This window comes from Gallus gallus, chromosome 10, assembly GCF_016699485.2.
Source record: "Gallus gallus isolate bGalGal1 chromosome 10, bGalGal1.mat.broiler.GRCg7b, whole genome shotgun sequence".
Taxonomy (NCBI): domain Eukaryota; kingdom Metazoa; phylum Chordata; class Aves; order Galliformes; family Phasianidae; genus Gallus; species Gallus gallus.
In genome coordinates this window covers 18,246,831-18,261,666 of record NC_052541.1, presented here as the reverse complement: position 1 = coordinate 18,261,666, position 14,836 = coordinate 18,246,831, and the positions used below count along the sequence as shown (strand labels likewise).

At 42.2% G+C, this 14,836-nt stretch overlaps 1 protein-coding gene across 11 annotated transcripts in view; it reads left to right on the top strand.

Moving 5' to 3' along the window:
• The window catches only part of MEGF11 (multiple EGF like domains 11), a 276,513-nt gene that overhangs the window by 208,332 nt on the left and 53,345 nt on the right, over nt 1-14,836 (top strand). For all 11 annotated transcript variants that reach the window (XM_040706671.2, XM_040706670.2, XM_040706666.2 and 8 more), the window contains one exon: nt 14,684-14,804. In XM_040706671.2, coding sequence (XP_040562605.1) covers nt 14,684-14,804 — 121 coding nt within the window. The remainder of the gene's footprint in view (nt 1-14,683; nt 14,805-14,836) is intronic.

Below are 14,836 nucleotides of genomic sequence, written 5' to 3'. Positions count from 1 at the left end.
CTCAAATACTCAGTAAAAATAAGTGTATATTGTATTCCTATAAACCCATTCAAATGCATGGCAAACGTATGGCAAATTATCTAAGAGAGAATCTCTCAGTCAGTGCAAGTACACACAGTCTCAGGCCAGTCTAATTCTGCCCCATATCTACCCAGTGAGTAAACTGACCAATTTACCTTTCTGTAGACATGAGGAAGATTATAATTGTGTTTTACCTACAGAGGTCATGGGGAACTTAAAGGTACACAGTCTGTTGAGTTCTCCAGCCATGACTGGCTTCCTTCTGGGACATCTCTTGTTCCTTGAAGAAGGCATACAGGAGAGAAAAAACAGTCTGTCCTTCTATATTAAAAAAAAATGTTAACCTGCTCTCCGGTCCTACACCTTTAAAATTCTCTCTGTTGCCTAAAAGAATAATAATAGAAAAAAAGAATAAAGAATAAATAGAATGGAGCACCTTATCTTATCTTCAGTTGAATTTTCCCTGAAGGACCAAAATCTCAGGTAGGTCTGAAGGAATTTAAAGAATCGATGGCTGTGGGTGTTTTCTAAACACTCAAGGTGATAAAAACAACTTTATCAGAATATTCCCTCTCTTCTACATATTTGCTTTCATCTTTATTTTAAATGTATCATCCTTCACAGCTTCAGAAAGAAGCAGGAAAAATGAATGAGGCTTCTTTCCCTTGTAAGTCACTGGTTCAGTAATAAAGTTATTTTATAAATTTCTCTAAATTCTTAACATAAAGAAGTGAACCTAAGGTTGGAGATAGTGAATCTGTTTTGGGGGCTTTAACTTATTTAAATGATCTGTTTCTCTTTGAGATAATTCCGAATGTACTTCAGTGGAAGCTCATTGCTGAGCAACAGGGCACCTCATCAAAAGGGTTTAAAAAGAAAAGACGAGGGGAAAAAATCTTCAATAGAGCCTGTGTCCCTTTATCCTTGATTTACTGAGCATATCAGTTACCCCCCTTTGTTAAGAGCTCTTTTCATTTATAGGTATAAAATAAATTCAGCCATTTTATCAAGATGTTCTTGTTACCAATCACCAGTATAAATTGTACTTGCTGTAGGAGGGGAAAAGGTTTTCTGGCACAGCAGTTGTCCAATTAGCTGGAGTATCACAGGCAACAAGAATAGTTTGCCCAGTCTCATTTCATGAATTACCTATTCACACAAGGAAGATGCATTTTCTTCTTCTGGTTTTCTATTTTATTCATAATCCAATGTTTCACAGCCATTGAGAATGGCTAGTTGTAGTGGCAAAGGGTATGGAAAAAGACATCCATACTCCGCAGGTGGGTGTGAGCGTGGGTTGTAATTTGGAATGAGATAATTAGTAATTAATAATGAAAATGACACAGGTTTTCCTATATGAAGCAGAACTAAAAAAAGCCTTGTTTTCCACAGATCTATGTGCGTGGTCCTCTGGCTTTTCCTATCCCACTGCAGTAGCCTGTCTCTGTCAGGTCCCCTATGACACATTAGCTAGCAAAAGCTGTTCAGGTGAGCTTTTGGACACCAAATTAACACAATCCCCTCCCTGCATAATGAGGTTAAAGGTACCATGCATCATATTCCCTAAGAAGGAATGGAATTTACCTGAGCAAAGGCTGAATATTAAGGCAGAGTATAACGTCAAATTCTGTTAAAAAATGGAGGATGTAACTGTGCCCTGCAAAACCACGTTGGGTCGAGTTAAAAATATTTATGTGGTGCTTGAAAAGCGGCTAAAGACAAAAATGCTATTAACTGTGGAAATGTAAGTCACAATAACGCAGTCAAATCCCCTATACCGACTGTGGCTGTGTGCTAGGGCTCCCTGTCTTGGTTCCGGTCTTTTTGGAATATATTCTCCTTGGAGTGTGCATTTCCTTGGTGGCTTCTAGAAGAAGATAAGCCTCAAAACTCATCTGATAATTTTGTAAGCTTACGAAGAACTTCACAAGTGGATGTGGAACAAGTAGCAGATCTAAAGCAGGCAGCAAAAAACACTTCTGCTCCATTCAGCCTAATTAAGGGTGAGCTGGAAGCTTTTTTCTTGAAATGAAAGAACTCTCACTGTCTGCTGGTATGGAAGGCTTTTCTCTATCAGCTGTGCTGCAGCTGGAAGCTCTGAGTTTATTAGCATACATCAAAACATCCCGTGCCCTGTGTTTTGGTTCATTCCTCACATAAATAGAGATGGCCAGGAATCACTTGTACCTATCCGAATTTTTGTGTACCCCTTTTCATTGCTGACGTCTGAATTGTCCCACCTGTTTCTGTATGCATACAGCAGTATATGTTTATGTCCATAAAATAGCTGTACTATTATTTTTGTAGACCATGGGGAATAAAAGCAGGCTGTAGGGTTTTGCATCCCTAGGGTACGAGGTCTGATCCAGGCCAGGTCAGTACAGATTGAAAATTATCTTCTCTTGGCTGTGCAGCGGCCTGCATGAAATGACTTTGGTCTCAATCCAGCTCCCTGTGGATAAGTATGTACATCACAAACCCCATTTCTATCAGCAGTGACTGGCAAATTTGCTGGCAGTCTGAGCCATTTTACCATTTTACCTTCACAAACCATTGCTTCAGGTCAGGCTTGGTAGCATGACTGCGTGATCCATTTCAAAATCCCCCGTAGGACTTTTTCTAGGGGACAAAGTGCGGGTACTTTGAGCTTTCAGAATGGCACCCTTCATAAGCACTGCATTTAACACAGATTGTACTGCATCTTTGTGCAATGGCAGGTGCCTTTCTGGAAAGTCAGCCCACTGCTGAGATGGCCCTGCTTCATGTAGGCTATGAAACAATGAGCAGCACCACAATGTGATGGAACTGGTTGCGGGCTAAACCCAGTATTTCAATAGCCGCTCACAAATGGATTCTTCTGGCTCTGCTGTAGGAGAAGATATCCTACATTCAGAACCCAACGGGGAAGGTCATTATGGGGAGACCTCCTGTGTATTCCCATGCTTTCAGAGTAAGCCGCTCCCCTATTGATTTTTATATCAATGAACCAGGTGCTTGCTGTCTATTAGGCTTGCTGGTGTTCTCCCCCCGGAGCTCCTATTGACCAATTAGACATTTCTGCCGGAGCAGTGGCAGCCACAGCGTTTAGGAGCCTGTGTTTTCCTAAACCCTAACAGCATTCATGTGAGCAGCTGGCTGCATGAGCCGTAGGGAGGGGTCTTCTTGCACTTCAGGGCATTTGTTGTATGCTGAACTATTGTACTGGTGTATTTAGCAAGGTCACTGGATGCACGAGGCACAGTGGGTCTCACTCAGTTGTGGAAACCGCATCCCTTTCTTTGAAATCAGTGGATTCTTTTGAGATCATTTTATGAACTGCTTCTATTTCATTTTGCTTACTCTCTCTTATCAGTGCGTAAGCTCCAGAAATTGTCTGTGAAAGCTCAAATTCTCATTTGTCAGCCCAAGTTTACCTGAACACCACTGCTAGTTCCAGTAGGATTGTCCCAGATATACAAGAGTGGAATTTGTCTCAGTGACTGCCTCTGCTAATGAGAACTGATTCAGTTACACACAGTGTGTATAATTTGATAAGAACTGTAAACAAGTCCCAGGTCTCTTCCACTTTCTTCTTATATTTACTTTTACTTCTGGGCTCTGCTGCAGTTTTATTTACCTGAATAATTCCAAAGTTTTCATAAGTGGGTCCAAAGGAAGCAGCTTCATGTAGAAACCCGGAATGTCCCCGTCTTTGTTATTAGCTGACATATTTCCTGTATTTTATCCTTAATTGGCAATGTGGCTGTGTCAAATTGCTTTTCTGTTTCTGTAGCCTCAGTCATTGTCACTGGAGCTCAGTATCCTGTTCAGACTGAGTCATTTGATCTGAATTTTGCAGAGGAATAAACTGCTTGCCAATAGCAGTGTCTCTTTCCATCTATTAAGCTTATAAATGTATATAGCCTTACCCACACTATTTGTGGATCTATGCATAGAAATGCTGGTAGCTGATTCTCTTGGCAGTTCAAATTGCAAACGAACTTTATTAAAGCCACCTAAGTATAGGATTTAAGTCACTGGTTTGCTTTGCATTTTATTTTCTGTCTAACTACACTGCGAAAGGATGAGTGAAGTTTTGTCCTTTAAGATCAGACATGTATAAGTGGAAAATCCGGGTGTGCTTTTTATGCCAAAGAGCAACTGAACTTCTAACAAATATTGCCCTCTTGCTTTTGGTTTTTGGTTTTAGGAAATGTGTGAAAATGTGAAGAGGACATCTATTCATCTGCTCGTCTGTGATTGCCAGGTTATTTACCAGCTCTTCAAAAGCTATATCACAAACCTAATTAGCTTAAAGTTGACATGAAATGTTATTCATTTCATGCCATAAAGCATCTTTTCCACCGATGTAGGTGGTTTCCTTTTTTTTTACTTTGGTCCTTCCACATGTGGATGATGCAGCTCAGAGCCCATGTCAGCTGTGGGTGTCAGCATCATCAGCCTGTGTTCACCACCCAGAGCACTGCTTCTGTCACTTCAGTGCCCTTAGCGAGAGAGCAGCTGAGGACAGCTGCTGCATACAGCACATTTAACTCCTCCTGGATTCGGTCCATCCAGTCTGCATGGACAGGAGCTCGGGCATGCACTGATGTGCTGAACTTTGGCAGCTTCTGCTGCAGAAAGATGCAGGTCTCAGCTAGCGACCGCACTGACCGGTGCAGGCAGCATGCGTGGGAGGGGGTTTTAGAGGTAAGACTGTGCTTGGACATTGTTGTTATAGTACAACTATAGAAGAGTTCTGTAAGAAAGTTTGCATACAGTGCTGAATTGTTGGGATAGCCAAACACTAATGGTAAATTTGCAGGTTAGATTCACGCTACTGAATGACTGGGTGAGGTGAAAGTTGGTGTTCAAAAAGACAATATAATAGACAAGGGGGAAATAATTTTAAGTAAATACACAAAAAGTGAAAATCTAGTTTAATTACTACCATTTGGGGAAAAGCATCAGGTAACCACAGTGGGTAGTTTTCTGAAAAACTCAAATGAGTGCTCATCACCAGTCAACAACCCAACCAACCCAGAGCACCAGACGGCGGTTAGAATGACCAGGAAGAGGACCAAACAGGAGAGAAAAAACATTTTTTGTGCTATTGTACACATCCATAATATATCTAAATCTCAAATTACTGCATGCAGCTTGTCTGATTGCTGCTTATAGAGGGTATAATGGAAGTAGCAAATGGTGACAAAGATCATCTTTTACATGGAATAGCTTCTATACAAAGAGTGACTCGATAAACTAGAACTGGGCTCAGAAAACGGATGGCTGAGGAGGGATGTGATAGAGATCTATGGAACTGCGGTTGGTGCATAGAACACGAACAAGGAATGATTATTTACTATTTCTAATAACACGGGAACAAGGGGCAACCAATTAAATGACTGCACAGCAGGTTTAAAGACAAAGATAGTGCTTTTCACAGAATGTGTAATTAAATTGTGAAATGGCTCCCATAAAATGAGAATAAGAGAGTGGGACGATTTTGCTTAGAAAAGGGGTCACCAAGGGTAGATATGTGAGAGGTCCCTTACATCACAGGGAGGAGGAAGAAGGTATGCCTGTTTGCCATTTATCACAATATAAGAAGCTTCCCAATTAAAACCAGGCAGTGGTTTGAAGCAAACAAATAAACATAATTTTTCTCCTTTGTATTTATAATTAAACTGTGGATCTTCTTGCCAGAGGATGTCATATAAGCTGAAAGTATAAATGATACCTTTTATTCCCTGTTTTTGCTAATGTCCTTTCTGCAGAGTTGTTCAGACTTGTCAGCCAAAGCCAAACTGACTATTGCAAAAATGTCAGGAGGCCACAGTCATTCTGCAGGGCAGATCTTGGACGATGCCACTCAGACAGAGCAGGAGCCATCTCTGATTTCCAGACAAGGGTACTCCCATAAAACAACTGATGCAGAATTAGCCAGCTCTGAACTGCACTGAAATGCTTCTCCACAGTTTGAAATGGCTTAGTTGCCCACTGTACAGTCGGATCAGCCTCCAAACTGGTCTATTCTACCCACATCTGGGAAAGAAAATGATGGAACTACACATAATGTGTCAGAGTCTTGTCGGATGGTTGGCCTTAACTGGTGATACGAGGGGATATGAGCTGCCTTGTTGCAGAACCAAATGAACTGTTGTTCTTCTCTAGCAGGGCCTGTCCTAAAAAGGGAGACAGAAAATGGAACAGACAGGGCAGTTTCCTTTTTCTTGCTCCCACATTATTTATAACTGGTGAAGAATGGTCGTAGCTCAAAGGTCTCTGTGCCTCCCAGAATGGCTCTGGCATGCACAGGAGCAGCATTGGGTCAGGGTTGTCCCTTTTCCTTTACCACATTAGTAAAGAATGGTATTGGTAAAGAATTGGTAAAGAATTGGTAAAGAATTGGTAAAGAAAACTCCAAGTTTCTCCATCTGAAAAAGCAGAATAAAACTGAGCTTTTTTCTATAGCTGTTGTATTGAAGGGCTGGTCCTGTCCCACAGCTTGGACACAAGTAGTTTGTGGAGTACATCATAAAGAGCACATCTAGTATATGTTGCTCAGGCATTTAAATATTTTCCACCAACTTGAAATAATCCACATTATGCCTGGGTCATTTTACCTTTTGGAACATTTAATGATATGCCCATGTTTTTTGGAGCATTTTAGAATGGCAGCTGATTAAAGTTGATTGTGATAGCAGCAATGAGCCCTGCAGATGTTTGATTCCATATAACTTCCCCAGAGCTAAGTTTAAAATATCCTGCCTCACCTGAATAAATCTAAAATGGACCTATTCCAGATTTAAATTGCTTTAACTATCACAGGACCTGGTTATCCAGCTGGCCCCATAATGTATAGTAGTAATCCTCCCAGTACAGACATGATTGACCTGCCTTGATAATATATCTTCCCATTATCTCAATCTAAACCCATGTATTATAGATGTTTTCATTTCTCCCTGAAATATCTGTTCCATAAACAATCTCCCCAGCTCCTCTGTGAACAGAATTAGGAGTTGTTTTAGCACCTTGCCCTCACACAGCCAGCTGCTGCTGCTGCCCAAGCTCTGTGCACCCATCTGATTTAGCCTCCACTGTGTTTTTTGTCCTCTGCATGGCTCTATTGCTTGTACTCCATTACAGACTGCCTGGGGGAGGCTGTCCTCTCAGGTATATCACCGTCTCACCGGGTGAAATGTCCCAAGGAATTGATGTAGGAGTTGTTTCACCCAGTCTAAATCCAATCTTCTATTTTTGGAGATGTCCCTCATGGATAAATGTGTTTTGTGATATTTTATTAGGTGAAAAGTGCTGACTGTATTAAAAAATCTTGTTCAGAGGTTGATGATCATCTTTTTTACTCTCCACACTACTTTCCTTGTGAATATATTTAATTATATGAGGCTGCATTCATTGCCTCGCTGCCACTGAAGTGCTCTGCAGTTAAGGTCTAAGTACTGAGCCAGGCAGATATTCAAGTGCTGTAAAGTTAGTCTCGATTTCTTTTTGCCAGCAAGTGCTACACTGATTTACAGAGTGGGGGTCTTCCTGCTCTCTTTATTGAAGTCTCTTTCTTATTTTAATGCCCATATTTAGGTGGCTTGAACAGCAGGAATGGATTATTTTAATTGCAGATAACTGGCTGATATTGGGCATATTTTTAGTGCAAACTAGAAAACTGTTCCCTTGTGCTGAGGGGGATTACAGTGCTCACTGACAGAAATCCAGCTCAGTCTTGCTGCTTAGTATGGAAAAATCCATTTTTTTTAATGAAAGTTTTATTTGTATTTGTTTTTACTTCATTTCATGGAACCAAAAAAAAAAAAAAAAAAAAGCTCAAACCCTCATGAAACTGGGATTTGCTGCCTTTGTTCTTACAGAGTACTGCTGTGTTATAGCAGTTCTACTGAGCGGGGCATGGTTCCTTTTGGATGTACAAGCATGGGGAGCTGAGATGCTGGAGGAGGTGGGCGGTGGGGATCTGTGCACCCTCCAACTCAAATGATGAGACCCACTCTGCACACACATCCTGGTAGTTTTTCCATGGGGGTTTACTGCATGTGGATCATGCAGGGAAGAGCTCTCTTTTAGGCTTTTTTAGGGTGCAATGGGGAAGGGTCAGTGGTTGGACTTGGTGATCTTAGTGGTCTTTTCCAACCGTAGTGATTCTATGATTCCATGATGCATTCCAGTTCTGCACATGCAGACATGGTGACTGTGCTGAAAGGCTGCACAAGTTCTCCAGTCTTGCTAGGTACAAATTATTCTCCAGGTGGCCAAATCCCAATCAAAGCCTTTTCTGTGTCCAAAGGCTTCCCAGGTGCCTGCTCTTTGTGGTGGGAGGTTCCTTCTGGGCAATGGAATAGCAGCTGTTGCTCAGAAACCCATACAGCCCTGGGAAGACTAGGTTGAGTAATCTTTATTTTTGAAGCAGAAATAACCCAAGCATTCTGTTATTGTACCTTGGCTCAGTTCTGGGGCTGTGCAGTGGAAAATAGAAGAACCACAACAGAGGAGCACCAGGCTTAGAAGCCCAGAAAGGAGAATCTGGCTCACGTTTTTTTTTACTGAGGCAGTACTGCGTTATGCCAGTAGCAGCCTGTGGTTGAATCGAGCCCATGGCACACACTCCTGGGTTTGCAAAATAGGAATCCACCAAATTCAGCCGTATTTTGTACAAAAAAAAATTGGAAGGTAACAAATCACAACTGCCTTCGAGGTAATCTGTGCTCCCCTCACAGCCGTGCTGCGTAACAAAGGCTTTGGCCACAACCAGTGAAATGAATTTGGCACCTTGGATTCGGATCTGCTGGATTTGTGCACGTGTGCATGTCAGCTCCGTGTGTATTTTTTAGCAAGACTGGAAGTACATTCTATTTAATTTATCTTTTTAATACTGTCGAATAAAACATTTATAATACTTTTAGTTACTAATCTATATAACCAGCACTTCTCATGTGTGTGTTTTGCTGGATGCTTCTGATCAAACACCAAATTTAAGAATTATTATCAGCATGACTAATTCTGAGCTTGGCATTTACTGTGAAATTTACTGGGTTCATTACCACATTAGCACAAATTCCGAGGTGAAATAAAATGCTGACATCCATTTGTAGAAATGTTTGTAAATCACCGGAAGATTTTAGGAAGAAAAGCCATGCGTTCTTCCCGCAGCCCAAGGTAGCCATGCTTTGCCTTCCTGACAACTTTTATGGGATCCGAGGGCTGGGGTGCCACCAAAGTGCAGACTGGGAAAAGTTTTGCTGTTGACTATTGGAAGTATTGAATGATTTAATGTAGGACTTCAGCATTCCACACTGCAGAGGGTCCTTGGCTGAGTCGTGAGCTTGTGGCTTAAAATGTCACTTTTTAAACACAAGAAAAGCTCTTTCCCTTTCTACTTTACTCCGTCTTCTTCCATAAAAGGGGAGAAGGGAAAAGGAGACTGAATAAGGTCATCAGTAGTTTCATTGTGCCATTCTAGATGTGTATCAGATTCTAGTGCCGCTACATCACATCGTGTTATGCAATGGGCAAAGGAACATTTGTCAGTTCTTAGCAACGCCGATTACCTGCAAACTGAAAGCCTGGCTTGTACGGGGCACAGGATCCCTCCCCAAACTTTTTGCTGCATTATATCGTTAGCACCAATAATAGCATCTGCAGGGAGTAATTAGTAACACCCAGAGGGGAAAGGAATTCTGCCAGAGGACATCATTATGTCTGGAAAACTAAAGATGCTCTGTAGTAAGGTCATGAATAAATTGCTTGAGCTGAGGGTAGAGGAGAAGACCAGTAAAAGTACAAAGTTTCCTACTGCTGCTGATATGCTTATGACAAACACGTTAATTTGCACGGGAACACCATTAGGGAAATTAGTTTGTTCTGCCAGTTTGTGCTGCTGGATACCATATGTTTACCTTGAGGGAATGTTTGTGGAGTTATGTTGGGTTAATGGTAAATGTCACAATTAAATAAGTAAATATACAGAAGTGTATCTGTGACCTGCACCGGTGCACAGACACTGTACCGGCACACCGGTGTGCCACGTTCCATGTGTACATACAAATATGTACTTTCATGTACTAAGTCCATACCGATCAGCTTATCGGGACACACAGACATCAGGTACAAACAGCATCTGCATCCTTTTTCTCTCTGATCTGTTTACGGGTGCACACATACAGCTGTGCCCCGTGCCCTTTCCATTCCATCACTGTGAGCTGCGAGCACTGAGCTCGCCCTGCTGCAGGTGGCAGTGCTAATTCACCTGGCACAGAGCAAAGCGAGGGGGAGAGCAGGTCAGATAGCACATCCAACACCTCGGATACGGTGGAGTCCCTTCCCAGTTTACCAGAAGTTCCAGTGTTGCCTTTTGCTGTTGCCAGCCCCCTCTAATAACCTGCACAGGTGCCCAGGGTTTGCAGCACCTCTGCAGATTAAACTTTAAGAACACTCAGCCCAACCTGTCGCAGAGGTCTTTATCATGCAAACTTGACGCCAAGTCCTATAGCAGTCCTGTTAGTCTTCTGCATTGCAGAGGCCTTGAAAAATTGATTTTCTGTTTTGCCTCTGACTTCAGTGGAAGCAGCTTTTAGCCCTCCAAGGCAAATTTATTCCTGTAGATTGCAGCTACTTCTGAAATTCTTAATTTAATGTCCTTAAAGAGTCAAACTTTCAGAGGGACCAGGCATGGCTGCAGGCTTTGCTGGGTGCTGTTGACCACTGCTGGATTATTAACTCCTCTTACAGTCTGAAATTCCATCCTTTTCCTTTTATAACGCATTTCAAGGGCTTAAAGGCCCGATCCAAAATGTACAGGAGTACATACAAGTCTTGTTATTGAGGAACAGAAAAGAATTTTAAAGATAATTGGCCACTGTTTGCGACAGGAGTGTGTGTCTAACAGAAACAAGCAGTCTGATCCTTACTGGTGATGTTGTTAGGGCAACATTAATCCAGTGGAAACACTTTCTGAAGTGGCCATGGCTTGTTAACACAGCCAACACCTAAGGCAGCAGTGTGTCTTTAAGCTCCACTAATATTGTACAATAATAATTTCTGAGGAAGAAAATCTTCACCTCTGCCTGAACAGAAACAAGACATATTATTGACTGCCATCTGGAAAGATGTATGCTCTGGCCCTCATGAGTCTATTAATATTTGATGCTGATGGATGTGAGCTGGCAGCCTGTGTTATTAATGGAGTTTGGTTCCTTGGACCTAACCCTCAATGCATAGGGGAGAATTAACAATAACAAGAATTGTATGCCCAAACCTCTCCTGATACCAGAAAAGTCTGTCATTGAGTTTCAGCATCAATTTGTTAATATTTCTGAAGTACTTAAAGCTATGAAAGGTCACAGAGGTGGCATTAGTTACATTATTGGTGCCATTCATTTTGATTTAAAGCTGACTTTTTAGGGTCCCTGGGACCACAGATCCCCACCTGTATCTTTGCCAAGTTAGGGTACTCCCATCAGATATGGATTTCCAACAAGAAAAGGCTCGTTCCTATTAACTGCTGAGCAATTGTGTGGAGTTAGGGGATACCCTGCCTTTGGTTGAGCTGAGATGCCATCCAATGGGTTTGGATGCAGAGAAGAGGGCAGGAGCATGCTGCTTTACACAAGGAGGGGGGCATTTCCTACAAAGGGCCCTGATCCAGCACTCAGTAAGGGGGAGTTTTTCCTCAGATTGAGTCTTATTTGGCCGCTGAAATCAGGAGGCAATGTACTGTATATATACTGGAGATATATATATATATGTATATCGGGGATGTATTTTGATAAACTGGACATGATAAGGGAAAATGCTGAAAGAAATGAAGCACTGTTGAAAGTCTGTGATGTCCATATGGATCATTCTGCCTTGGAAAATAGAGATGTGAAATATCAAGTTATTTATAGCTGGATTTCTTAATATAGCTTTAACATTTTCAGGGGTATATGTTTGATTGAATTAGCTTCTCCTTGCTATCAAGTATACCACATCCAGACATTTCACTGCTCTCATTAACCTCCCAATCTTAATAGAAAAAAAAAAAAGAATAATCAACTTAAGAAGCACAGCTGTTGATTAATTTTTACTAAATAGGATAGAAATATAAAGTACCATATTGCAAGATTGAAGATTCAGTGCACAACATTTAAAATCACTTTAATGGAATATATAACTCATTAACAGCTGGATAGACAGATACTGCAGCATTATTCACTTGGGCAGGTGGTGAGAGGGAGGTGGAATTTACATATCTTTAACGGTACCTGAATGCATTTCATTTCATAGGTCATTCTCCCAAATCAAGTTCAAAATGTTAATAACAGGGTGTGCATTTATAATTAATAAAATCTTAGAGCCAGTGCTACAGTTCAAGTGCATTTTCCTCTTATGTAATTAAGAAGTTAAGTATGTTTGGCAGTTGTCACTCAGGCAGTTCTGAAGGTCTCACTTGTCGAGCCCAGAGACAGCAATCTCATTAAGCCAGTGATGTTGTCCGTTAAGGTTTGTTTGCGAGCTCAGGGCATATAAGGTGGACGGCCAGAATGACCAACCTCAGATAGTCCATAAAGTACAGTGTATTAAAGTAAGTGCCAGAACTCAAAAGGTGTTTTGAGTTGGGAAGAAACATCCTGATGCTTATCTTGTATATGGAACCGTTCCTTCTGCATGGATGAATTATCTCACCTGTGTCTGAGCGTCCTCTGTGCAGGGTAAGCATACAGAAACAGGGGGATCTGCTGTGCCCGTGGCCAGGGTGTGCCTGCCTGCACCACGCGGGGACACCTGCGGCCACAGGACCCACTGGCCAGCTGGAAGCGCTGGTTCTGTGCCTCCCATGGCCCGGATCTGCTGTGTCAGTCAGCCCGGCTCCCAAGGGAATGTGTTCACATCACTCTGAGCTGCTTTCCTTTTCAAAGACATTTTCTTTTACTCCTAGATCACTAGTTCACATCCAGGTAAGGTCAGTTGTCATAGAAATTACAGCAGTGCCAGCAGTCCTGTGCTGTACATGAAATGAGTTGGGAGTTCCATTCGCACAAGATACAGCTTTCTAAGTGGCACTAATTGGCTGTCTAATTGTCACACATAGGAGAAAGGCTAGGATTGATTAGGCGTGGAGGCTGAATGCCCCTCTGCCATCCCGCTCGCGCTGGGTTCCTGTAGCTCATTCTGTAGGCATGCTGGCAGGGTAATGAGGGGCAGCGTGCTTCAGATTTTCTGGCTGTCAAGACGGCACGTTTTACAGCCAGTCCTTTCCAGGGGAACTTGTTTTACTCCACCAAGGTCAAAGACAGCATCTTTTACAAACACTGCTTTCACTCAAAAATCAGGGGCTCATAGGATTTACTTCTGAGCAGTCCACATTTTAACCATTTCATTTACCTCCCCCTAAACCGAAGTTTTTAGTATAAAATAGGAAGAGCCCCACTGGTGCCACACGGAGCTGCTGCAACAAGCACGTGGGTTCGTGGTGCTCAGAAATCTGCTCGTATTTCCTGTTACCGTCTCAGTGTCTGATGCTGTGATGTACGGGCTGCTGGAGGGACTTGCCATGGCATAGGGAAGCTGACACTTTGTGCATTTATCTCCTGATAAATGGATGCTCCTGTCACACGGTGAAGCCTCTCACCTGCAAAAATACATTTTGACCAATATTTTTTCCCTTGAGCTGTGATATAGGTCAGACTCCGCAATGTAGTTACTGTTTAACTTTGGAGCAGGGTAGCTCTCTCTGACATAGGACTAAATTATTACAGTTTAACTCACTGGAGAAATAAAGATAGGAGCTCATTTGTGCTGTGAAAGTCAAGAATACAAAAGGAAGCAAATGGAGTAAAAATACCTCACATATGCTACCATTTGTTGGCCAGACTATGGGTTGAAGGGATCATCTCACATTTTAACTCCCTTGTTGCATCAGATGAATGACACTGATAAAGAAACGTACCTCTGCTTTTGACCACAGGAGGTAATCAGTGCATACAGCATGCCATAGCTTAGTGTTGACATATATTTCTGTAACATGTACGTTTTTATCCTCCTTTTCCTGCCTTGCCTCACACCTAGGGCAGAAATGGGACAGACTGATTTTAAGGTTTGCTCTGCATGCCTCCTCTCTGACATCACACCTTGTTCAGCACTCCTCCCAGTGTCACCATCTCATGCAAATTAGCTGAAAACAAATGCAGGTACCAGCTATGCACCACTAAGGTCTCATCCACGTGCCTTGTAAGTTTTCCCCTCTGCCAGGCTGTGGAAGCTGAGCATGCAGGAGATCCTTTAGCTTTTAAACAACCATATTCTTTGAATATATTTTCCAGGAAATGCAGAGCAATCTTTGCACGGTTTCAGACTGTATATTTTGTGATTAGTGTTTCATAAGTGATGTTTTGCTTAATGATCCAACATCTGTTCTAGGAGGTTTGTTTTTGTAACTTACACACCTCCTGCTGAATGAACGCCAGAAACTTGTCCCTTTCCTCCAAGTCAATCAAAGCACTAATTGCATCATAATCACGGGAAGCAGCAGTGACTGCTGAAAGTGCTGAGGATTCAGCAATCAACTCACAACACTCTGCTCACTGTTTCGAAAGAGAAAGCCTCCCTGTGCGGAGATGGGAATTTCCTGAATTCACATTCCTTTAGCTGACTCTGTTTTTTTTCTGGTTTGCAGGGAGACGACTGCACCATTACCTGCATGGCAGGAACCTATGGCACCAATTGCTCATCAGTTTGTAATTGCAAAAATGATGGTGCGTGTTCCCCCGTGGACGGTCTGTGCATTTGCAAAGAAGGTAAACAAAATTCACATTTAACAGTCGCCTAC